General features: G+C 42.1%; 1 protein-coding gene across 1 annotated transcript; it reads left to right on the top strand.

Moving 5' to 3' along the window:
• The first annotated feature begins 2,318 nt into the window (after positions 1–2,318).
• On the top strand, positions 2,319–25,420 carry LOC120056977 (heat shock cognate 70 kDa protein). Its single transcript, XM_039005308.1, has 9 exons — positions 2,319–2,400; positions 22,093–22,302; positions 22,504–22,709; positions 22,801–22,953; positions 23,166–23,721; positions 23,930–24,132; positions 24,357–24,555; positions 24,659–24,891; positions 24,999–25,420. The coding sequence occupies exons 2-9, from the start codon at positions 22,098–22,100 to the stop codon at positions 25,185–25,187; spliced, it is 1,944 nt and encodes a 647-aa protein (XP_038861236.1). The 5' UTR covers positions 2,319–2,400; positions 22,093–22,097; the 3' UTR covers positions 25,188–25,420.
• The last annotated feature ends 861 nt before the right edge of the window (positions 25,421–26,281 follow it).

The following is a 26,281-nucleotide window of genomic DNA, read 5'->3' as shown; positions in this document are numbered from 1 at the left end:
TCTTTACATGGGCATTGCGCCATGGCCACCACTGACAAAATCCATTCCATAACCATCTGCGTTTGTGATAAGAACTGATTTTGTTGGGTCCCCACTTACATTGCATGAAATTGGCACGTTGGTGCACATTAAGAACACACAGCTTAGATATTCCCACCCCTTCCACCTCATCGCAAGTGAGCTGATGTTAGAGAAGTAAATTGCCGAACCTGACGCACGGGATGGAAAAAGCCAGAGACAGTTTTTACAAACCGAAATTGCCAACTAATGTGTGTTTGATAATAGTGCCAGCCGAAAATAAAGCCCTCAGGCTCAGACGGTTTCAATGAGGAATGACAGACTGATCTGTGAAGAGAAATGGTGAACGTAATGGTGGCTATACCAATGTTGTACAGTGACTACTGTTGTTTGAGGTCTATAGGAAGTAGGATGAGGTTCACAGCTCTACAACATACAGATAGAATGAATCTGCAAATAATTTATAATTTCCTTTTAGTACAATTTCAAATCAAAAAAGAAAAACTCGCAGAACATTTAAATGTTTAACACAAACACCCACTTCCAAATTGAGCGTTTGCCCCACCCCCTAGACATGGGTGTTTGTGTAGGCTCAATCTAAAAGTTCAGTGAAAATTCCACAGAGGCAATCAAGGATGAGCTATTACAATATTTTTACATTTACATTTAAGTCATTTAGCAGACGCTCTTATCCAGAGTGACTTACAAATTGGACAATATCTGTCCAATCCTTTCAGAACTATACGTGCTTTGGAAGTAGGGTATGGGGGTTGATTTAGAATTTTGTAAGAATATAGTCAAGAGCATTTTCTAGACTAAAGCCTCAAATAGAAGGCTACAATCACATCTATCCAATATCTCTTCAGCTCAGTGTTCTATGATGGCATCTAGTGGAGAAACTTCATGAAATGAAATCTGGTGGTTGATACTGCATCTTGCATCAATAATAGAGTACCACAATATGAGTCATAATACCCATAAAACCTAGCGGTCAAACAGGGAAATGGTTCCAATCATTTCCCCACCATTCATTATGGGGATTTTAGAAACACTTAAAATAAGGTCTGTGTTCCGTGTAGGCTTACCCTGGCGTGACGTTTTGATAACCGTGTAATGACAGGGTAAGCCTACATGAAACATAGCCCTTATTTAAAGTGTTTCTAAAATCGCCTATGGGAAAAATTAATGGTGGAAAAACGATTGGAACCATTTCCCTGTTTGACAGCTAGGTTTTATGGGTATTATGACACCTGTGGAAGTTCATTTGCCCCAAAACCACAGAGTCGCTGGTTTGATCCCCCTTCAATTTCTACACTGGTGACAGCAGTAGGATAGTCCCACAGGCCTTTGAAGAAAGTTCCCGTTTGCTTTTGTGCATGGGACTCTTCTAGAGAGAGTGGGAATTGTGTAGCTTTCTGTGTAGTTCCTCATATACTCTATAATGGGAGTATCGGCACAGGCAGTGCAACTGTCAAAAGACCTTGATGAAATAGGTTGGTTAAAGGTTGACATACAGAGCCACCAGTAACATGTGACATTGTTACATTTCCTTCCTGGGAACATTTAGCCTAGATGTAGGGCAGCAGGTAGCTTAGTGGTTAGAGTGTTGGGCCAGTAAAAGGTTGCTAGATCGAATCCCCAAGCTGACATGTCAAAATCTGTCGTTCTGCCCCTGAACAAGGCAGTTAACCCACTGTTCCTAGGCTGTCATTGTAAGTAAGAATTAGTTCTTAACTGACTTGCCTAGTTAAATAAAGGTTAAATAAAACATTTAAATTAGTGGGGGCTGCTGAGGGGAAGATGGCTCATAATAATGGCTGGAACGGAATCAATGTGTTTGATTCCACTCCATTCCAGCCATTATTATTAGTAGTAGCCTCCACTGATGTAAATGTGGTTGTATATTGGCAGATATAAAAGCACAGTTCAAACTATATTTCTGAGACTCAGATTTCAGTGGGTCAGTCCCAGTTAATTGATTAGGAAAGGTGTAGAACATTATCTTGCTATTTCCGGGGCTATATAAATATTCTGTCGACCTACGTTTTTCCCCCCAGGGAATTTATGTAACGCACGAGCTAAACTTCATCCAATCAGAGTTCAATGCGTTGAGGGAAAGCGTAAAGAAAAATGTAACTGATCCTAGTGCTGGTTGATTCCTTACATGGCCATATAACATATTCCGCAATGAACAATAGTGGCTACATTCTGATTGTAGATCAGTTTCAGACTGCTAGAACATACTAGAAGTGCAACATTTATTTTCACCGGCAGGTGAGGAGTTATTGGAAGAAGATATATAGAGGTAGAGGCTACGTCTCATTCATCGGGTTGCGGAGACTGCGAACAGCTTTCATTCCGAATTGCGTCCATCATATCCAGGTAATTAAAGCAACAAAATGTTAATCTGTTATATCCTACATCTTTGTCAGTTATAGGCATATGTAATGTGACGTTTCCTACAATTGTTTATTGGCTACCCATATTCACTTTTGTATCAGTGTTTTCTTATAATTAGAATCCACATGTATATACCTATTTGTTGATTTAAGATCATTTGATGTCTACATTGTTGTATTCACTTGTGGGTCTATTCAACCATTCTCCGAGACGACAGCTAAGAGATGCCAGAGCAGTCTCTAGAAAATGTAATAGGGTACCGGTGAAATGGCCGCAATTAATTGATATGCGCATGGATGCGGAGCCAGCTGTACTGCAGTACTTGCTGCGTTGTCCTTCAGAATCCCGGGTGGGGGAGGGTATAAAACGGTCGTGACTTGCGACAGATGAAATTTACCACTGAAATAGCGCGAGAGTTTGGACTGGATGTTTTGAAACTAGCCAGCAATTTGGCGCTTTCCGTTGCTATGGCAATAGAGTCCCTCTATTGCAGCTCTAAGCTGATCGAGGACCACATTCATTAGTAATTAGGTCCTCAATCAGCTTAGAGCTGCCCTAGAGCAGAGGTTCCCAAACTTTTTATACCCCTTCAAACATTCAACCTCCAGCTGCGTACCCCCTCTAGTACCAGGGTCAGCGCACTCTCAAATGTGTTTTTTTGCCATTGTTGTAAGCCTGCCACACACACTATATGATACATTTATTAAACATAAGAATGAGTGTGAGTTGTTGTCACAACCCGGCTTGTGGGAAGTGACAAAGAGCTCTTATAGGACCAGGGCACAAATAATAATATAATAATAATCAATAATTTTGCTCTTTATTTAGCCATCTTACATATAAAACCTTATTTGTTCATCGAAAATTGTGAATAACTCACCACAGGTTAATGAGAAGGGTGTGCTTGAAAGGATGCACATAACTCCACAATGTTGGGTTGTATTAGAGAGGGTCTCAATCTTAAATAATTTCCCACACATAGTCTGTGCCTGTATTTAGTTTTCATGCTAGTATGGGCCGAGAATCCACTCTCACATAGGTACATGGTTGCAAAGGGCATCAGTGTCTTAACAGCACGACTTGCCAAGGCAGGATACTCCGAGCGCAGCCCAATCCAGAAATCTGGCAGTGGCTTCTGATTAAATTCAATTTTCACAGAACCGCTTGTTGCAATTTCGATGAGGCTCTCTTGTTCAGATATCGGTAAGTGGACTGGAGGCAGTGCATGAACGGGATAACGAATCCAGTTGTTTGTGTCGTCCGTTTTGGGAAAGTACCTGTGTAATTGCACACCCAGCTCACTCAGGTGCTTCGCTATATCACATTTGACATTGTCCGTAAGCTTGAGTTCATTTGCACACAAAAAAATCATACAATGATGGAAATACCTGTGTGTTCTCCTTGTTAATGCATACAGAGAAGAGCTCCAACTTCTTAATCATAGTCTCAATTTTGTCCCGCACAATGAATATAGCTGCAGAGAGTCCCTGTAATCCTAGATTCAGATCATTCAGGCGAGAAAAAAACATCACCCAGATAGGCCAGTCGTGTGAGAAACTCGTCATCATGCAAGTGGTCAGACAAGTGAAAATGATGGTCAGTAAAGAAAACTTTAAGATCGTCTGTCAATTCAAAAAAACGTGTCAATACTTTGCCCCTTGATAACCAGCGCACTTCTAAATGTTGTAAAAGCGTTACATGGTTGCTGCCCATATCATTGCATAGTGCAGAAAATACATGAGAGTTCAGGGGCCTTGCTTTAACAAAGATAATCATTTTCACTGTAGTGTCCAAAACATCTTTCAAGCTGTCAGGCATTCCACTATGTCTCCCTGTCATGGCTTTTGTGCCATCAGTACAGATACCAACACATATTGACCACCAAAGTCCATTTTATGTCACAAAGCTGTCCAGTACTTAAAAAATATCCACTCCTGTTGTCCTGGTTTCCAGTGGTTTGCAGAAGAGGATGTCTTCCTTAATTGACCCCCCATAAACGTAATGGACATATACCAGGAGCTGTGCCAGGCCCGCTACATCTGTTGACTCTTCCAGCTGTAACGCACAGAATACCCCTCAATCAGCCTCCCGAGAAATTATCTTCAGCGAGACTGGGGGTCGGCAGGGCCTTAAGGCCTAATGGGGCTCCGCTCCACTCATAGAACTGGAGTTACAACTCCGGTAACTATCGTTCTATTGTGGAGCTCCGCCACATAGGGGAGCTCAACGCTCCAAAATGTGCTCCCTGCCGAGCCTAACTCTTCCCACTTAATGAACAGGTCGGGCCCAGCAATGGCTGCGACCAAATCCCGCAGTACTGTAACACACTGTGAAAACAGACTGTGTCACAATGTACTGCGTCCTCGGTCTAATCCGCCCTACTCAGTCTAAAGGCATAGCCAATGACTAGTGGGCAGAATAACATAATGAGTCATACTAATCTGTACCAGCAGATAGATGAGCTCAAAACTGTCAATACTAAAGATTAGTCTAAAAGTACTGTAACACCAGTTACAGAAACTATATCCCTAATCCTTCCGCCCAAACACAGTCATAGACTTGTGGGCAGGATACAACACATGGCTCTACTGTGCTACACCCTCAGCCAGGAGTCATGTCATGTAGTCATTCTAATAGGAGAAAGCGGACCTGATGGAAACCCTGTCCATTGATCCTGCGTTTCCCGCCTTAGTTCTCGCCTTCCCACCAGCAAAGCTGAGTATAGGCTAAACCAATTTAGAAGACCTACTCACTGATTTCTCAGTGTAACCCGCCACACTCAATCCATAGCCAAAGCCAATGATTCGTGGGCAGATAATAGAATATGGGCCACCTACTCTGCTTCAGCAGATAGATGATACCTCAATATTCTATCAAATTTAGTGACCGGTTTAATAGTAAAGTAATACTAGTTACAGCACTATTTCCCTCATCACTCCTCCCCAACACAGTGATACACTGGTGGGCAGTTTCGACATTCCCTGTTGTACTGACAGTGTCAGACAAAGGTCATGTCACACGTCTCTCTCTTTGACAAAAAGAGCAGACCTAATGGGAAACCTGCCGTCCTGATCGTCCTGCATCTTTTCTAAATTCAAGTTCTCACTTCAGACATGCTGAGTACAGAACGAGCTAGAGAGTTATACGACATGTCTAACAGGTAGAATCGGATAAAAGGAGACAGTGACGCCCACGGCGCCGCTGCACAAATATCCTCTACCCCTGTTCCTCTAAAAAAGGGCCGTAGACGCCGCTACTCCACGAGTTGAGTGGGCTCTTATTCCCTGAGGCAGTGGCCACCCTGCTGCCTCATAAGCCATCTCATTGCCTTCACAAAGCCAATGAGACAGCCGCTGTTTTGAAAGTGGTCTATCCAGTGTACTAGCACTGTGACACACAAATAGCTGAAGCGATGACCTAATCGTTGCTGTGCGTTACACGTAGCACGCCAAGGCGCGCACCGGGCACAGGCGATGAAGCCTCTCCTCTCTCCGCTCCACATGGGGAGGGGGGGAGAAGGCCCACAGCTCAACGGTCTGTGACCTATAAAATCTCTTAATAACCTTCGGCATAAATGCAGGGTTAGGACGTAACACCGCTCTGCTCAGATCGCTGTTAATGGCAAGGCAGTCGGGTCTCGTCGAAAGAGCACCCAAATCACTGACGCGCTTGGCCGTAGTCAAAGCAAGCAACAGTGCCGTCTTCAGAGAACATCTTGAGGGGGATTTGATTCAGTGGCTCGAACGGCGTCTCGCAGAACGCCTCGAGTACCAAAGTTAAATCCCACTGGGGCAGCGTGGCTCTAGGCATTGGCCTAAGCCGCTGCGTTCCCAATAGAAACCATTTCAATAGAGGGTGACAGAAGACTATGCCAAACCCCTCATGATAAGCTGAAATCGCTGCCGCGAACACCTTAATAGTGGTCGGTGAGCGCTGCTTGTCAAACATGAACTGTAGGAAAGAGAGCACGCCCTTGACATGACAGCACACGGTGTACACATTCTCTGTGGCAGTTTTTTTTTTCCAACCTTGGTCAGTAGAGTGGAGTTTTCCAGAGAAAAATCCAGACACTTCCCAACATCCTCGTCTTCTCTAGAGGCGCCGTCATCATATGACGCCTCAGGACCTGAGGCTAACACAGACATGGCGTCCTCTAGAGGGAGATCTACCCTGAAATGCCCACCGCTGCTTCCTCTCCTTTAAGAAAGGAGGGCGCAGCTAGGGCATTTCGGTGGATCTGTGAGGCCGCCCCTAGCGCGCTGTGAACCTAAGCACACGAAACATACAGTGGGGCAAAAAAGTATTTAGTCAGCCACCAATTGTGCAAGTTCTCCCACTTAAAAAGATGAGAGAGGCCTGTAATTTTCATCATAGGTACACTTCAACTATGACAGACAAAATGAGAAAAAAAATCCAGAAAATCACATTGTAGGATTTTTAATGAATTTATTTGCAAATTATGGTGGAAAATAAGTATTTGGTCAATAACAAAAGTTTATCTCAATACTTTGTTATATACCCTTTGTTGGCAATGACAGAGGTCAAACGTTTTCTGTAAGTCTTCACAAGGTTTTCACACACTGTTGCTGGTATTTTGTCCCATTCCTCCATGCAGATCTCCTCTAGAGCAGTGATGTTTTGGGGCTGTTGCTGGGCAACACGGACTTTCAACTCCCTCCAAAGATTTTCTATGGGGTTGAGATCTGGAGACTGGCTAGGCCACTCCAGGACCTTGAAATGCTTCTTACGAAGCCACTCCTTCGTTGCCCGGGCGGTGTGTTTGGGATCATTGTCATGCTGAAAGACCCAGCCACGTTTCATCTTCAATGCCCTTGCTGATGGAAGGAGGTTTTCACTCAAAATCTCACGATACATGGCCCCATTCATTCTTTCCTTTACACGGATCAGTCGTCTTGGTCCCTTTGCAGAAAAACAGCCCCAAAGCATGATGTTTCCACCCCCATGCTTCACAGTAGGTATGGTGTTCTTTGGATGCAACTCAGCATTCTTTGTCCTCCAAACACGACGAGTTGAGTTTTTACCAAAAGGTTCTATTTTGGTTTCATCTGACCATATGACATTCTCCCAATCTTCTTCTGGATCATCCAAATGCTCTCTAGCAAACTTCAGACGGGCCTGGACATGTACTGGCTTAAGCAGGGGGACACGTCTGGCACTGCAGGATTTGAGTCCCTGGCGGCGTAGTGTGTTACTGATGGTAGGCTTTGTTACTTTGGTCCCAGCTCTCTGCAGGTCATTAACTAGGACCGTGTGGTTCTGAGATTTTTGCTCACCGTTCTTGTGATCATTTTGACCCCACGGGGTGAGATCTTGCGTGGAGCCCCAGATCGAGGGAGATTATCAGTGGTCTTGTATGTCTTCCATTTCCTAATAATTGCTCCCACAGTTGATTTCTTCAAACCAAGCTGCTTACCTATTGCAGATTCAGTCTTCCCAGCCTGGTGCAGGTCTACAATTTTGTTTCTGGTGTCCTTTGACAGCTCTTTGGTCTTGGCCATAGTGGAGTTTGGAGTGTGACTGTTTGAGGTTGTGGACAGGTGTCTTTTATACTGATAACAAGTTCAAACAGGTGCCGTTAATACAGGTAACGAGTGGAGGACAGAGGAGCCTCTTAAAGAAGAAGTTACAGGTCTGTGAGAGCCAGAAATCTTGCTTGTCTGTAGGTGACCAAATACTTATTTTCCACCATAATTTGCAAATAAATTAATTAAAAATCCTACAATGTGATTTTCTGGATTTTTTTCCCTCATTTTGTCTGTCATAGTTGAAGTGTACCTATGATGAAAATTACAGGCCTCTCTCATCTTTTTAAGTGGGAGAACTTGCACAATTGGTGGCTGACTAAATACTTTTTTGCCCCACTAAGTCGTGCAGGTCCATAGCCGCCATAGTGGAGCAGCGACACTGAGCTCTTAAAAGAGCTTTTGGTGTGGAAAATGCGTGCTCATTGAAGGACGATGTCGAGACCAGGAGCTCGACAGCGGGTTCATCCTGAGACTTCTCTCTTCTCTTCTAGGCTTCTTCAGGCCAGTCCTGTCGATGAAGATAATGGTAGGCTGATTGAGGGGAGGCGTCCCCTTATATAGGGACACCTGTACTCCTATTGGCTGCAGGTGTGTGCATAATTTCTCAGATTCACTGGTTCACTGCCTAGGCAGCGGGGTACACCACAAGGAGCAGAGCTCCCCTATGGGGCGGAGCTCCACGATATAGAACATCTCCTGCCATGTCACTGATGTGTCGTGAAACAGTGTTGTTTGATGAAGGCATTGTCTGTATAGTTTTTTGGGCCTTTTCCCCCAGCATTGTCCCAGCCATATCCGGGGCAGCAGGAAGAATTAAGTCCTCCAAATAGTATGGGACTTGCCTGTCCTAGCCACTCGGTAGCTCACCATATAGGACGCTACTAGCCCCTTCTTATTAATGGTATCTGTTGCTTTTATGCATGTCTTACTACTCGAAAGTTGTCTTTATTGTCGCTCCAAAAACTCCTGTGGCTTAATTTTCAAATTGTCATGTTTTGTTTCTAAATGTCTGCGCAATAGTGAAGGTTTCCAGCGAGAGAGTAACACTTAATGTGATTGGATGTTAATTATTTGACTAGGCTACCTGTATTTGACATTGTGTTGTTATTTCGCTGAACACTAGATTTTATTTTTGGCAATGAAACGAGGCTACTCAGGCAAGAAAGAAAAAAACACCCAAATGTTTTAAAAAATAAATGTGAATCACATTTTTATTTGGCTTACCCCGACGGCATTGGGCGTACCCCAGTTTGGGAATACCTGCCCTAGAGGCACCAGAACATCCCATTTAAGAACATTTTGAAGATTGTTCCACAAATAAGGTGCAAGAAAACAGAAAGCTGATTTACCTAACTCAGTAGAGACAGAATTTTCAGAGTTAGCCATCCCTGAGACCAGGTGTGGTAATTCTTATGTCTAAAGTTTAGTAATGATGTTAGGTACAGTGGGACTTTTTGCAAAAGGTCTTTATAAATGCCAAAATGGTAATGTATCAACCTACGTGACATCAAAGAGGGCCAATCAACTACTAAAATTGTCACCGTAATAAAATGTAGTGCGCTATGATAAACTGCATCTAACCGCTTTAATGAAGTGGCAGCTGCGTTCATATAGATGTCGCCATGGTCTAGGACCGAGAGGAACGTTGACTGAATAATCTGCGTTCTATTATTTAGCGAAAGGCAGGACCTATTTCTATAGAATAAGCCCATTTTTATTCTCCGCTTCTTAACTAACTCATCAATATGCTTTTTAAAAGACAGCTTTTCACCTATCAATACTGTATGCCAAGATATTTGCAAGCATGGACACGATCAAGTACATATGGTTAAATCAGACTTATTTTTATGCGCTCTAGAGAACAACATATACTTAGTTTTACCTGCATTCAGTACTAATTTCAGGTCAATAAAGCTTTTCTGTAATACAATGATGACAGACTGTAGTTCAGCTAGAGCCTGGTCAACTGTGGGGGCAAAAGCATACACAACAGTATCATCGGCATACAAGTGCAGGCTACATTTTTTTTTACATTCGATATTCTTAATGTAAATAGTAAAAAGTACAGGACCCAGAATCGACCCCTGCGGGACACCTTTCGTAATATCCAGGAAACCTGTTTGAACACCGTCAGTAGATATACATTGAGTTCCATCTGTCAAGTAATTTTAAAACCAGTTACATGCAGCCTGGTCTAGACCAATTGAGGAAAGCATCTGAATTAGCAGTGACTGATCAACAGTATCGAAAGCCAATGAAGAGGGCAGCACAATGTTGCCTTTATACTTTTAACTATAGACTCCTCATTCATCTGTAATGACAGCTAGGTAGTATTCATATGGGATGTAAGTGACATGCCAATTTAGCTAACGTCACTGCCATCAGGAAGCACGATGACAAGCTGGTGGGAATGACTAATTCACCGGTGTTGTAGAGGTGCTTGCCGACGTGAGCGCTTCCTACTAGGTAGCAGTATTTACGTTGTTGCCGGTGGCTGGTAAAGGCGTCCGTATGCTTCCCAGACTAAATAATTTCGGCATACATATGAAGATATTTTGTGATGTTTTTGTTCGTTTTGGACTTCGGCAAAAATAATGTTGAGGCAAGCCGAAGTCTGTAGACAAATCCTACGCTTCCTCATCAGCGATTGGTCAAAAGTAGGGATTCTTTAAAGAAGTGCCTGTTGTCATTCAACAAGAGACGACTCGATCTCATGCACATTTCTTCACTTGAGAAATACTGCACCAATCAACCTCAGATTAAAAATTGCACAACTAAGATCTCGACAAAAACGTCAAAATGAATGACAGAGTTCTTCAGTTATCTTCATTTAATGACTATTTTGAGTAAGTGTCTACTGGCTTTTCTCGTAATTCAAGCGAAGGTCTTTTAAAGGAGTATGCGAGCACACTCATTCGGCTAGTTGAGCTCGGCTAGACGCTAGCCAAACTGAAGTATGCTGACAACGTTGCCAATTTTCTTCCCTCCCGTGATTTGATAAAAAGTAGGATACTACCCTATACAAGAAATAACTAATACCGATAACCATGTAGATGTCAAGAATGAACGGTAACAACAAGCACTGCGGTCCAGCAACGGTGTGGGAAGTAGCTGGGCTAGAGTAGCCAATATCAGGTTGACAGTCACAGTAAGCACACTCAGGGCCGGCCCGCCCATTAGGCAGGATTACGCGGCCGCCTAATTGACACACAAAACCTCACATAATTCTGCCCAAAAACAATGACCATTTCTCTCAACCAGTGGTATATAGGATTTTTAGGGGAGCGCTGATGCCGCCCTTTGATGAACAGTACCCACTTTGTCAATCAGGCTAATCACAACTGCAGTCCAGGAGTTTCACCCTGTGTGCTAAATTTGTCATGATCAGTGGTTTCCAGTTTGTATCTGTCAATTTTTGATGAGCTGATCATAGCGAAAAAATAATATACTACTGCATTTCCTGCTGTAGGCTAAACACATTGCAAATAGAGTACCACAGTATGAATCATAATACCCATAAAACCTAGTGGTCAAACAAGGAAATGGTTCCAATTGTTTTTCCACCATACATTTTTCCCCGTAGGGGAGTTTAGAAACACTTAAAATATGGACTGTGTTTCATGTAGGCTTACCCTGGCGTGATGTTTTGCTAATCGTATAAATCTCTCCAAGACAAGGTGACTTATCAATATATTAGCCTGCATTTTTACATTTACATTTTAGTCATTGAGAGCGACTTACATTAGTGAGTGCATACATTTGAATACTTTTTTCGTACTGGTCCCACATGGGAATCGAAACCACAACGGTGGTGCTGTGAGCGCCATGCTTTACCAACTGAGCTACACAGGACTGAACAAATTGGCTATATTTCTTTAAGTTGACAATTCTGGGAACTGTCTTGTGCAAGTTTTAAATTGACACAATACCTGTTAGCAAAGGTGTCAGCTAGAGATGACGTGCAGGAGCTTGCAGGGATTTTTTAGTCTTGCATGATGTCTACTTTGATGCTAATTAGCATTTTTGAATCTGAGAGAAAATAGATTTACATGGTTATCAAAACGACATGCCAGAGTAAGCCTACACGAAACACTGACTTTTTTTCCTAAAATTCCCTATGGGAAAAATGTATGGTGGAAAAACAATTGGAACCATTTCACTCTTTGACCCCTAGGTTTTATGGGTATTATGACACCTCCACTGTAGAGTTCTATAGGCTCAGGATACAGTGGCTTGTGAAAGTATTCACCCCTCTGGGCATTTTCCCTATTTTGTTGCTTTACACCCTGGAATTAAAATAGATTTTTTGGGGGGTTTGTATCATTTGATTTACACAACATGCCTACCACTTTGAAGATGCAAAATATTTTTTATTGTGGAACAAACAAGAAATAAGACAAAAAAAAACAGAACTTGAGCGTGCATAACTAGTCACTGCCCCAAAGTCAATACTTCGTAGAGCCACCTTTTGCAGCAATTACAGCTGCAAGTCTCTTGGGGTATGTCTCTATCAGCTTGGTACATCTAGCCACTGGGATTTTTGCCCATTCCTCAAGGCAAAACTGATCTAGCTCCTTCAAGTTGGATGGGTTCTGCTGGTGTACAGCAATCTTTAAGTCATACCACAGATGCTCAATTGGATTGAGGTCTGGGCTTTGACTAGGCCATTCCAAGACATTTAAATGTTTCCCCTTAAAGCACTCAAGTGTTTCTTTAGCAGTATGCTTAGGGTCATTGTCCTGCTGGAAGGTGAACCTTTGTCTCAGTCTCAAATCTCTTGAAGACTGAAACAGGTTCCCCTCAAGAATTTCCCTGTATTTAGCGCCATCCATCATACCTTCAATTCTGACCAGTTTCCCAGTCCCTGCCGATGAAAAACATACCAACATGCTTCACTGTGGGGATGGTGTTCTCGGGGTGATGAGAGGTGTTGGGTTTGCCCCAGACATAGCGTTTTCCTTGATGACCAAAAAGCTACATATTTGTCATCTAACCAGAGTACCTTCTTCCATATGTTTGGGGAGCCTCCCACATGCCTTCTGGCTGCTTATTTTTTTCTTTAAGCAATGGCTTTTTTCTGGCCACTCTTCTGTAAAGCCCAGCTCTGTGGAGTGTACGGCTTAAAGTGGTCCTGTGGAGTGTACGGCTTAAAGTGGTCCTATGGACAGATACCCCAATCTCCGCTGTGGAGCTTTGCAGCTCCTTCAGGGTTATCTTTGGTCTCTTTGTTGCCTCTGATTAATGCCCTCCTTGCCTGGTCCGTGAGTTTTGGTGGGCGGCCCTCTCTTGGCAGGTTTGTTGTGGTGCCATATTCTTTCCATTTTTTAATAATGGATTTAATGGTGCTCCGTGGGATGTTCAAAGTTTTGAGAAAGCTCTCTTTAGACATTGCTCTATTTTCCTCAAGCTCTCTCAGAAGTCCTCTGACCAAAACTGGAATGAAGTTGTCATCACGTCTTGCAGTCAATTTTGCCTCAACGTTTCTCAGAATTGCAGCTGACTCCACAGCACAGCGGTCCTGACCTTCAAGCATCTTGATCGTGTTACTGAATACGGTCAGGTTTCCATGGACAAAGGCCAGCCAAACTTGAGTCAATGGATCTTCGAACATTGTTCGCAGGACAACAGGGTATTTGTCTTCAGAAAGAAAAAAGGATTTCAATGGCACATACATTTTCATCACTCTTTCTAGAGCAGGGAGCATGGACAGCCAGCAAACATTGCTGTGTCCTAAAATGTTATGATACTCCTGGCCAACAAACTCACAAAAGCTCTTCAGTCTTTCTACTCTGACGGTGAAAATAGGAAAATATCTTTCTGAGCAGGTACTCAACATCAAGGGGTATCATATCCAAAGCTGTTCTGGCCGTGTTATGAATGATGTGGGCAGGACAACCTAAGCCAATCACCTCCCGCTGCAGAGCATTTTTAACATTGGTATGGACATTGATCCTCCCCAGCCTATTCAGTCCTCCAAAGTTGGTATTTGTGTTGTCGGCAGGGAATTCCACGACTTTGTTTTCCAGGTTACATTTTTGGATGACCACCAGGACCTCAGATGCAATTTCCTCTGCTGTTTCTCCTTTAAATTCAACAAAATCAAGCAGTTTTGTTTCCACAGATGTGCTGCCATCATATACAGTTGAAGTCAGAAGTTTACATACATCTTAGCGAAATACATTAAAACTCAGTTTTTCACAATTCCTGACATTTAATCCTAATAAATATTCCCTGTTTGGGTCAGTTAGGATAACCACTTCATTTTAAGAATGTGAAATGTCAGAATAATAGTAGAGAGAATGATTTATTTCAGCTTTTATTTCTTTCATCACATTCTCAGTGGGTCAGAAGTTTACATACACTCAATTAGTATTTGGTAGCATTGCCTTTAAATTGTTTAACTTGGGTCAAACGTTTCAGGTAGCATTCCACAAGCATCCCACAATAAGTTGGGTGAATTTTGGAACATTCCTCCTGACAGAGCTGGTGTAACTGAGTCCGCTTTGTAGGCCTCCTTGCTCGCACACACTTTTTCAGTTCTGCCCACACATTTTCTATGGGATTGAGGTCAGGGCTTTGTGATGGCCACTCCAATACCTTGACTTTGTTGTCCTTAAGCCATTTTGACACAACTTTGGAAGAATGTCATTGTTCATTTGGAAGACCCATTTATGACCAAGCTTTAACTTCCTGACTGATGTCTTGAGATGTTGCTTCAATATATCCACATAATATCCCTGCCTTATGATGCCATCTATTTTGTGAAGTGCACCAGTCCCCCTGCAGCAAATCACGCCCACAACATGATGCTGCCACCCCCGTGCTTCACGGTTGGGATGGTGTTCTTCGGCTTGCAAGCCTCCCCCTTTTTCCTCCAAACTTAACGATGGTCATTATGGCCAAACAGTTCTATTTTTGTTTCATCAGACCAGAGGACATTTCTCCAAAAAGTATGATCTTTGTCCCCATGTGCAGTTGCAAACCGTAGTCTGGCTTTTTTTTATGGCGGTTTTGGAGCAGTGGCTTCTTCCTTGCTGAGCGGCCTTTCAGGTTATGTCAATATAGGACTCGTTTTACTGTGGATATAGATACTTTTGTACCTGTTTCCTCCAGCATCTTCACAAGGTCCTTTGCTGTTGTTCTGGGATTGATTTGCACTTTTCGCAAAAGTACGTTCATCTCTAGGAGACAGAACACGTCTCCTTCCTGAGCAGTATGACGGCTGCGTGGTCACATGGTGTTTATACTTGCGTACTATTGTTTGTACAGATGAACGTGGTACCTTCAGGCGTTTGGAAATTGCTCCAAAGGTTGAACCAGACTTGTGGAGGTCCAATGTTTTTTTGATGAGGTCTTGGCTGATTTCTTTTGATTTTCCCATGATGTCAAGCAAAGAGGCACTGAGTTTGATGTTAGGTTTTGAAATACATCCACAGGTACACTCCAATTGACTCAAATTATGTCAATTAACCTGTCAGAAGCTTCTAAAGCTTTAATTTTCTGGAATTTTCCAAGTTGTTTAAAGGCACAGTCAACTTAGTGACTGTAAACTTCTGACCCACTGGAATTGTGATACAGTGAATTATAAGTTAAATAATCTGTCTGTAAACAATTGTTGGAAAAATGACTTGTGTCATGCACAAAGTAGATGTCCTAACCGACTTGCCAAAACTATAGTTTGATAACAAGAAATTTGTGGAGTGGTTGAAAAACTAGTTTTAATGACTCCAACCTGAGTGTATGTAAACTTCTGACTTCAACTGTATCTTACAATATCTGACTACTATTGGCAGCAACATTACATATCCATGATTGGACGCATCAATGTACAGGGACACAAATTCCACCTGGTCTAGGTCTGTGTTACCTGTGTTACCAAAGTAGTTGCCCATGGTGCTAACACGTTACTCACTATGGCGTCACATTTTGTCCTAGCACATGTAAACTTTGGCTCATTAAGCTTCTGTGTCAGTTGTACTGTGCAGTCCATAGATCTGTACCTATGATTGTGTCGCATAGTGTGGTATGCAAAGACACCCTCGTGCACAGGTAAATCATATTCTTCTTGGGAAGGCTATTGTACCTCCTCTGTCTGCTCTTCTTCACACTCCATGTGTCACTCTTCTTACTCTCTTAACTTTTTATTTTCCTCCAATCTTTCTCCTCCTCTTTTTTCCACTCGTCTTCCTTCTCTTTCTTCCTTTCCTTCTCTTCACCTTTCCACCTCACTCTTCTACACTCTCCTCGCTTCACTCTTTTTACTCCCTTAATTTTTCCTTCTCACTCTCTTCTCCTTCCTCTCCAATCTTTAATAATAAATAGTACACTCTTAGATAAAATACTTTGGTTAACAGATTCCCATTGCTTGCCTTATTTTTATATTTTGTCAAAAACATTGGAATAATAAATTGGCAGGCTCTGTAATCATATATTTACCTTTCCTCCTCTATCTCCTTCACTCTTTTTCCTATCCAGTCTTCCTCTTCTCCACTCTAACAGAAAACACTATGCTAATGTTATCCATGAAAATGTCAAAATATATATTTTCACACTACTTATTATAATGCCAAACTATTAAAATTGTAATCTACAAATAAATATTATCATATTTAATTGTGCATTCATTTAATATAATCATATTTTCAAAATAGCCCGTCCACTGCATGTTTACATGTGAATGTTTTTTAACCTAGCTACCATGCCAGTAGCTAGCTAACCTAGCTAGCTAACTTAGTCTACATAGCTAACGTTAGCTAGCATAACCTATTTAAAACCTTATAGAGCAGATCATCTATCTATATAATAAATTGTGAAATTATAACATCACTAGCTAGTATCTCAAACGATGGTAGCTTACCTGGCTTGAAAAGAAGTTTGTGGTGATGTTGTGGATTCACTTGACACTTGCTAGTTCTCCACAACAGTTTTCTCTTAACTTCTTATGGCTGCGGGGCAGTATTGAGTAGCTTGGATGAAAAGGTGCCCAGAGTAAACTGCCTGCTCCTCAGTCCCAGTTGCTAATATATGCATATTATTAGTATATTTGGATAGAAAACACTCTGAAGTTTCTAAAACTGTTTGAATGATGTCTGTGAGTATAACAGAACTCATATGGCAGGCAAAAACCAGAGAAAGAATCCAACCAGGAAGTGGGAAATCTGAGGTTGGTCGATTTTCAACTCAGCCCCTATCGAATACACAGTGGGATATGGGTCATTTTGTCTGATGCTTCTACTGTGAAGTGGGGCCGAATGAGAGGGGATTGAGTAAGGTCTACCATGACCTGAACATGCGCTGACCATGCGCGTTCATGTGAGAGCGAGCTCTGTTCTATCGCATTTCTGACGACAAAGGAATTCTCCGGTTGGAACATTATTGAAGATTTATGTTAAAAACATCCTAAAGATTGATTCAATACATCGTTTGACATGTTTCTACTTACTGTAACGGAACTTTTTGACATTTCGTCTGCTTTTAGTGAACGCGCTTCGTGACTTTGAATTTGTTTACCAAACGCGCTAACAAAAGTAGTTATTTGGACATAAATGATGGACATTACCGAACAAATCAAAATTTATTGTGGAACTGGGATTCCTGGGAGTGCATTCTGATGAAGATCATCAAAGGTAAGTGAATATTTATAATGTTATTTCTGAGTTCTGTTGACTGCACAATATGGCGGATATATTTTTGTCTTGATTGGGCTCTGAGCGCCGACCTCAGATTATGGCATGGTTTGCTTTTTCCGTAAAGCTTTTTTGAAATCTGACACAGTGGTTGCATTAAGGAGAAGTGGATCTAAAATCCCATGTATAACACTTGATCTTTGATCAATGTTTATTATGAGTATTTCTGGAAATTGATGTGGCTCTCTGCAAAATCACCGGATGTTTTTGAAACTACTGAACATAACGCGCCAATGTATACTGAGATTTTTTGATATAAATATGAACTTTACCGAACAAAACACACATGTATTGTGTAACATGAAGTCCTATGAGTGTCATCTGATGAAGATCATCAAAGGTTAGTGATTAATTTTATCTCTATTTCTGCTTTTTGTGACTCCTGTCTTTGGCTGGGAAAATGGCTGTGTTTTTCTGTGATTTGGCGGTGACCTAACATAATCGTTTGTGGTGCTTTCGCTGTAAAGCCTTTTTGAAATCGGACACTGTGGTGGGATTAACAACAAGATTACCTTTAAAATGGTATAAGATACTTGTATGTTTGAGTAATTTTAATTATGAGATTTCTGTTGTTTGAATTTGGCGCCCTGCACTTTCACTGGCTGTTGTCATATCGATCCCGTTAACGGGATTGCAGCCATAATTAAACTAGCGCAAGCAAGTAACGTTAGTTAGTAGAAGACGAGTGAATGAAGCTGCTATAGCGAGCAGCCCCATCTGTTGGCCAAAACAAGCACAACACGATTGAGACATCAACCGGTAGGCTCCTGCCTGATCTTTCTTGCCACGTAAAATATTATTTCACTTCGCGGTCTGTTTTTAACACACAGTTAAAAACGGGGACAGCTCCAGCCGGGGACAGGCCACCAAAAACGGGTCTGGTCACCCTAGCTAACAAACAACTTTAACAATGCATTTGAGAGACAAGTGTTCATTGTGCTAATTTATTTACGTTTTCAATAAACATTGGAGACTAAATATAGTTTACATGTTGTCAATAATCTAAGCCAACCCTGTTTGTTTTGCCCCATAGTTGCGCATGCCTTGGTTTTGTTGCTAAACAACCAGCCTGTCTATAGGAGGGCACAATTTCTTTGGCCAGTCTAGGGTGGCAGAACAGCCAGGACTGGGCACACGCATGCAACAGTACACCCATCATCAACTCTTTCATCGAAAATAAACAATCATACATTTTATTAACTGAGAATGTACAATTACTTTGTGTAAAGCTAACAGTTAAATATGACTCATTCATCCTCTGGCTTCAAAATCTTAAGTCCAACTCTTGCGGTAGTTCAATTGTAAATCTCGTCTGTCGCTGTATTCCAATTGTAAATCTCATCTGTCGCTGTATTCCATCTAGTCACAACCGTGCAAAGCACGTGCCTCCCCAGATGGTCAGGGATCATCCCAGATAAAGATAAATCGCATTTGCGAACCATGCCAAACTGGGTGAAAGTGCAATGATGCAATTGCCAAGGCAAGACATTCTGACATTTGATTGTGTAACATAATAATAGTAGGCTAAATAGTGTTGATGGTGCTCACTGTAGTATAATTTATAGGTTCATAGATGAAAAAAGCACCATAGCTTATTTTGTGTGTACTCCTAATAGCTTGAGTGTGCCATTACCCACAGCCCTATGGGTTTGTATGCCCTTGGAAATTCCCATGCTGTCTCAATGTGTCAACCTCTGCTACATGGTGAATTTCCCATGGGACTGCAGTAGCATAGTCTTTACAGTAGTAAGGCAGCACACCATGTATACCTCTTGCCTTGCCTAAGATGGCTGCCTGGCCCATCCAATGCCAGCCCATACATGAATGGCGAAGATGCATAAAGATGGCAGCCCCCATGTACTTACCACAAATGCCTCGTTTGCTAAGTTCACCGTATTGTACATTGCTCACCATTAAAAAAATTGTAAAGGCGTTACATGATTCAAATTCTAGCTCCAAGACAGCGGCAAATTGAAAAAACGAAAAAGTAGATTGTGCTGATTGGTTCAATGTGCCAGTTTAGAACTTTGTGGGAAGTAATAAAAACAAGGATGTCATTTCCAATGGTACCTCTATTTTTTCGGCACTCAGCGAATTTCAGGTCTGCTGAGCGCAACTTAAACTTGAAAATTCTGTGCAACTTCCGGCGTGCGTTTACTGTGAACATTGAGGCTTTACTCGCTTTAAGGTACCGTTTTAACAGTGGCCAAGTAGGCTACTGTGGTTATTTGATCAAAGTGTAGGCCTACCAGAGTGGCCTACCAGAGAGGTCTACCATCAAAACAAAAAATGCATCCCATAACATTTTAACATGGAAATAGCTGTTCTATCATTCACCTACAGTAGCAGCAAGTGTGTGTTGTTCAATGTTTTCCTACATTCCATGAGACTTCTAAAAAAAAACATGCAGGGCTTGTCATGAACCTGTTTATCCACTTGTCCTGAAAATGTTGTTGTTTGATGCAAGAAACCACTTTACAAAATAACATTCATTATTATTCCCATACCATTATTACAAAGAATCAGACAAATTATGCTACCCTCTTCCTATTGCCTACTTAGCTTATTCAAGACCACTCAAAATACAACACTGCCCCTTTAAAACATAAAAAAAGCTATTTAACTGCCTTGCTTTTCAAAGATGACTAGAAATGCACACATTTTGTGCTCACTCCCCTATTATTGAATAGAAATTAGCTTTAACTGGGCTAATAACTCACTAACTAGCAAAGAATATGAACACATGTATGCAGGTGACAACATGCAGATCTCAAAACAAGCACCTCTACTCGTGACCGCTCATGCAGTAAACACAGTCCAGTTCAAAGTGAACAGCACAGATCCATATATGGCAATGGCTATTTGCATATAGGCCAACTGCAGTTCGGATTGGTTATGGTGCGCCGGTCTGTGTAGAGTATGGGCCTGAGTCATGCTTGTTAATGCAGTAGAATCCTACTCCGATGTGTTCTGCCTACAAGAAAATCTCTTGCATAGTTTGCTTTGTTTTTCGGTATGTTACATTGGAAGTGGCTAATATTGTGTTGATTCAAGCACAATTCCCAAGGTAGAACGAAACGTTGATAGTGTTAATTAAAGGAGTAAACTGAGTGAAGTGAAGTTCAATCTTGTGCTTCTCTGTGCACGCTGATATTTCTTCTGCACTGCAGTCCAAGAGCTGCGTGCAGTTTAGCAGGAACATTGTTCATATCTGAATTTCTCAATATTTATGCACCTTTGCCATCAGTTTAAAGAGCAACTGTACCTAAAAAGCAACTTCTCATTTTGAAAATGGCCTATGTGGCATCAATATGTGCCAAACATTTATTCTAGTGTCAAAATTGACTACAAAGTTTAAATAGGAAAATTTTGGTCATAAAGTATGTCTCGTACAAAACGGAGATTGGCAAGATGATAGGAAAACAAAATTATGTCATGGAATGAAGAGTACTGTAACAGTTTTCCATGGGCTGTGTTTAGTTTAATCCTGCCCAAATTCCCACAACTGGCAGAACCCAAGTAATCATCAATCCAGAACTCAGATCGCAATGCCAATGGTCAATTTGGTTGACATTCGATATCACAATGGGGCTAGTTAGGGACCATCAGTAAATTACACAGTGTACATGGAACAATAATTTAAAAGGTCAATAGCTCCAAATTTCAATGACTTAACCTTAAACCAACTATAAATTGTAGAAATTAATTTACAAATATTGAAAGCATTCGATGAGACAACTAAAAGATGTGCAACATGAAAATATTGTCCCTTTTTACATTGTGTAATTGACGGCCCCTAACTATCCCCAGAGATAGGCTATCCAAAGTAAAACCAACTTTGCCACGGTCGCACACCAGCCGACTGAAGCTAATTGGCCTAATAATTTGGCCAACTCTTTCCACCTGCGTACACACAGGAAACACCCACATCAAGCCACACCCCAAAACAAACTCACCTTTGAATTCTGTCAAGGCCATTAGCATTTTTTAATGAACCAAATCTAAAACAAGGCCAAATCAGGAAGTGCAGTCGCCCTTTAAATGAAACTGAAGGCCTATGACTTTTTTGGAACCGGATTAGTCACCGTTCTTAGGAATTGAATTTCAACACGAGTTGGCATATTTCTCCATGAAGGAAGTTGCACATGTAATCTATGGTGGCTACGTCTACCCAGGCAGCCCAATTCAGATGTTTTTTCCACTTTCTTTTGACTAATCTGAACAGCTTTGAAAAATATATTGCCACATCAGAGCTGATCTGATTGGTCAAAAGACCAATTAGTTAAAAAAAATATCAGAATTGGGCTGCCTGTATAAATGCAGCCACAGTGACTCATAAACTACAGTCCAAAGTCTCTATGGGTCACTTTACCTTGAGTGATCATGACTGCCACCTATTGGAAAGACTTTGCTCATCATTAAATATTTATCTGTTTTCACAGCAACCATGTCTAAGGGAACAGCAGTTGGCATTGATCTCGGGACCACTTACTCCTGCGTGGGTGTGTTCCAGCATGGCAAGGTTGAAATCATTGCCAACGACCAGGGTAACAGGACCACACCAAGCTATGTTGCCTTCACTGACTCTGAGAGGCTCATCGGTGATGCTGCCAAGAATCAGGTTGCCATGAACCCCTGCAACACAGTGTTCGGTAAGTTTATGTATTGCAATGGTGATTATTGGTAGATGTTTGTAAAGGTGTGATGCAGTTTATTCCTGCCATTTGTAGTTTCCACCAGAGGTTTTATAACCTTCCTTGGATGTCTGAGTGAGAAACCAAAGATCAACTGCTATGATCAGAGTATGTCTATAATGCAATTGTTTTAACATACTTTTTATTTGCGTATTCCAGATGCTAAGCGTTTGATTGGTAGAAGATTTGAGGACACCGTGGTTCAGTCTGACATGAAACACTGGCCTTTCAACGTCATCAGCGACAGCGGACGCCCCAAAGTGGAGGTTGAATACAAAGGCGAGACCAAGAGCTTCTACCCTGAGGAAATCTCCTCCATGGTGTTGGTCAAGATGAAAGAGATTGCAGAGGCCTACCTCGGGAAGGTGAGTTTGAGTTGCATTGCAGTCTATTTCAGATTTTTATTGACAGTTTGTGTATTCATTCACAACTTTTTTTCTACCCTCATTTTTGCAGACTGTATCAAATGCGGTTGTAACAGTGCCAGCTTACTTTAACGACTCTCAGCGCCAAGCAACCAAAGACGCTGGAACAATCTCTGGTCTGAACGTTCTGCGAATCATCAATGAGCCAACCGCTGCCGCTATTGCTTATGGCTTGGACAAGAAGGTGAGACGCATATATATTTTTAGAGCTCAGGAAGGTCTATTGAAATAATAATTGGACAAACTAGATTTAATTCGCTATGATGAATTTTATTCCTGCCATTAATTTATATATATACACAAACACTCTGTACATGGGACAATAATTATATATATATATATAGAGAGCTAGCCATGTGTCATACCGTTTAAATATTGAACATTCTTCTGTTTCAGGTTGGTGCTGAAAGGAATGTCCTTATCTTTGATCTGGGTGGCGGCACCTTTGACGTGTCCATCCTGACCATTGAGGATGGCATCTTTGAGGTCAAGTCCACTGCTGGAGACACCCATCTGGGTGGAGAAGACTTTGACAACCGCATGGTCAACCACTTCATCGCAGAGTTCAAACGAAAGTACAAGAAAGATATCAGTGACAACAAGAGAGCTGTTCGCCGTCTCCGCACCGCCTGTGAGAGGGCAAAGCGCACCCTGTCCTCCAGCACCCAGGCCAGCATCGAGATTGACTCTCTGTACGAGGGAATCGACTTCTACACCTCCATCACCAGAGCTCGCTTTGAGGAACTCAACGCAGACCTTTTCCGTGGCACCTTGGACCCAGTGGAGAAATCCCTCCGTGATGCCAAGATGGACAAGGCCCAGGTCCACGATATTGTCCTGGTCGGAGGCTCCACTCGTATCCCCAAGATCCAGAAATTGCTCCAAGATTTCTTCAACGGCAAAGAGCTCAACAAGAGCATCAACCCCGACGAGGCTGTGGCCTATGGCGCAGGCACTGATCATCTTGTGTTCACTCTGTGGTCATTGGGCTGCTATAACTAGCCCTAACCTAATAGTTTAGCTGTGATTAAGTTTATTCCTGCCATTAGTACTCAAAAGATGGCACAACACCTTCCTTTTTTAATGTCTGAGTGACAATGTTACTGTGGCTCTACAATTATGTTTTGACATGAGTCTAACCTCACCATTCCCTTTTACAGCTGTCCAGGCAGCCATCCTCTCAGGTGACAAGTCTGAAAATGTCCAGGACCTGCTTCTGCTGGACGTCACCCCCCTGTCCCTGGGTATTGAGACAGCTGGAGGTGTCATGACCGTCCTGATCAAACGTAACACCACCATCCCAACCAAGCAGACCCAGACCTTCACCACCTACTCAGACAACCAGCCTGGTGTGCTCATTCAGGTGAGAAGACCCTGCATAAAATGTACATTTCAGGGCAATGTTTCCTCATTCCTTTAGCCATTTGCTGTGATTAAGTTTACTCTTGCCATTCGTAGTTTCCACCAGAGGTTGAAAGACAAAATATGTCCCAATACCTTTGTTGGATGTCTAAGTGACTATTTAGTGAAATGTACTTCTCATTTGAAGACCATGTATGGTTTTAGCTAATATAGACTATCCTCCAGGTATATGAGGGTGAGAGGGCCATGACCAAGGACAACAACCTGTTGGGCAAGTTTGAGTTGACTGGAATCCCCCCTGCACCTCGCGGTGTTCCTCAGATTGAGGTCACCTTCGACATTGACGCAAACGGCATCCTCAATGTCTCTGCCGTTGATAAGAGCACTGGCAAGGAGAACAAGATCACCATCACCAATGACAAAGGTAGACACAATAAAATGTGACCAAAGTGAAATGCTATTACAATATGATGCCCACTTGGATAGTGAGTGTATCCTTAACTTAACTTTTTTTTCTGTCTGACCAGGTCGCCTGAGCAAGGAGGACATTGAGCGTATGGTCCAGGAGGCTGAGAAGTACAAGTGTGAGGATGATGTGCAGCGTGACAAGGTTTCCTCCAAGAACTCCCTGGAGTCCTACTCTTTCAACATGAAGTCTACTGTGGAGGATGAGAAACTGCAGGGCAAGATCAGTGACGAGGACAAGACCAAGATTCTGGACAAGTGCAATGAGATCATTGCCTGGCTGGATAAGAACCAGGTACAGTATATTGATGTGCTCATTTAATTTAAACCAAGTTATTACCCATAACGTGTCAAGAAGGCAAATAAATCAATCAATCTTAACCTGTATATTTTTTTTCACAGACTGCGGAGAAGGAAGAGTATGAGCACCAGCAACAGGAGCTGGAGAAGGTGTGCAACCCCATCATCACCAAATTGTACCAGAGTGCCGGTGGCATGCCTGGTGGATTGCCTGGAGGCTTCTCAGGCGCTGGCGGTGCTGCTCCTGGAGGTGGTGGATCCTCAGGCCCCACCATCGAGGAAGTCGATTAAACCCAATGTCCCATCTCATCACTCTGTAAACACAAAGCATGTCACCCCAGAGTCCCAATCTGTAAAGCCAAGGCTGGTCATTGGCTGAGTAATTCTAAACTGATAAAAGCTGCTATGTGTGTTTTGAATACTTGAATATGTACACTGTCAAAAATAGTGGGATTTTAAGGAAGAAGAGTTTGCCTGTCTATACATTTTGAGTCCTGGAGAATAAATTATTATTTTGTCACTAACCACGCTTCCATCCACAGTTTTTATGAGAGTAAAAAAATCAAAAAAATCATGATAACTGTGATGGAAATGGCTAGTTTCGGTACAATTTTATAAATACCGACAGATAATTTGTTTGTTTGACATGGTGGCCTCTTTTTGTGTCGGTAAAATTAATTATGTGAGAAATGGTGGTGGAAATGCCTTTATGCGCAAATATTGATTTAATAACCATCATATCGAAGTAAACTTGGGAGTCACATAATGATATAGTGTGTGTGGTCCTCCCACTATGACTCGAAACCATGCAGTTTATTAGGCTAAAAATGAAATAACTTATGAACTTCACAGGGTGGTGAAAGTGCACGATGTTCTTGATGCTACTTTCCAATAAATATCGAAGGTCTTATTCTGGTGACGATGATCGATGCTTGACTGCCGTTTGACAAATAAAAGTATTCTCGCTCTTATCCATAATAATCTGCACAGGCGTGGTTCTTGAGTTAAATAAGCAATTGACATCCCATCATGCTTAGGGTCATGTTTTGGCTATGCCAAATAATGCCCCCATCCACAAGGCATCAGTGGTCACTGAATGGGTTGATGAGGATGAAAATGATGTTAACCATATGCCATGGCATCAAATATCCCAAAATATCAACCCAATTATGTGAGATTCTGCAGCAGCATCTGAGATAGCATTTTCCACCACCATCAGCAAAACTGATGCGACACCAAAGAATGGTGTCGCATCCCTCTAATAGAGTTCCAGACACTTGTAGAATCTATGCCAAAGTGCATTGAAGCAGTTCTGGCTCATGGTGGCCCAACGCCTTATTAAGACACTTTATGTTGGTGTTTCCTTTATTTTGGCAGTTACCATT

The sequence above is a fragment of the Salvelinus namaycush genome, chromosome 12, assembly GCF_016432855.1.
Source record: "Salvelinus namaycush isolate Seneca chromosome 12, SaNama_1.0, whole genome shotgun sequence".
Lineage (NCBI taxonomy): Eukaryota > Metazoa > Chordata > Actinopteri > Salmoniformes > Salmonidae > Salvelinus > Salvelinus namaycush.
This window is presented reverse-complemented; position numbering and strand designations above follow the sequence as displayed.

Excerpts from the sequence above, each read along its gene's own strand:
- LOC120056977 (XM_039005308.1), top strand. The coding sequence starts at position 22,098 with ATGTCTAAGGGAACAGCAGTTGGCATTGATCTCGGGACCACTTACTCC. Across the intron at positions 24,556-24,658 it reads CACCATCACCAATGACAAAG|GTCGCCTGAGCAAGGAGGAC; the intron begins GTAGACACAATA and ends CTGTCTGACCAG. Across the intron at positions 24,892-24,998 it reads CCTGGCTGGATAAGAACCAG|ACTGCGGAGAAGGAAGAGTA; the intron begins GTACAGTATATT and ends TTTTTTTCACAG.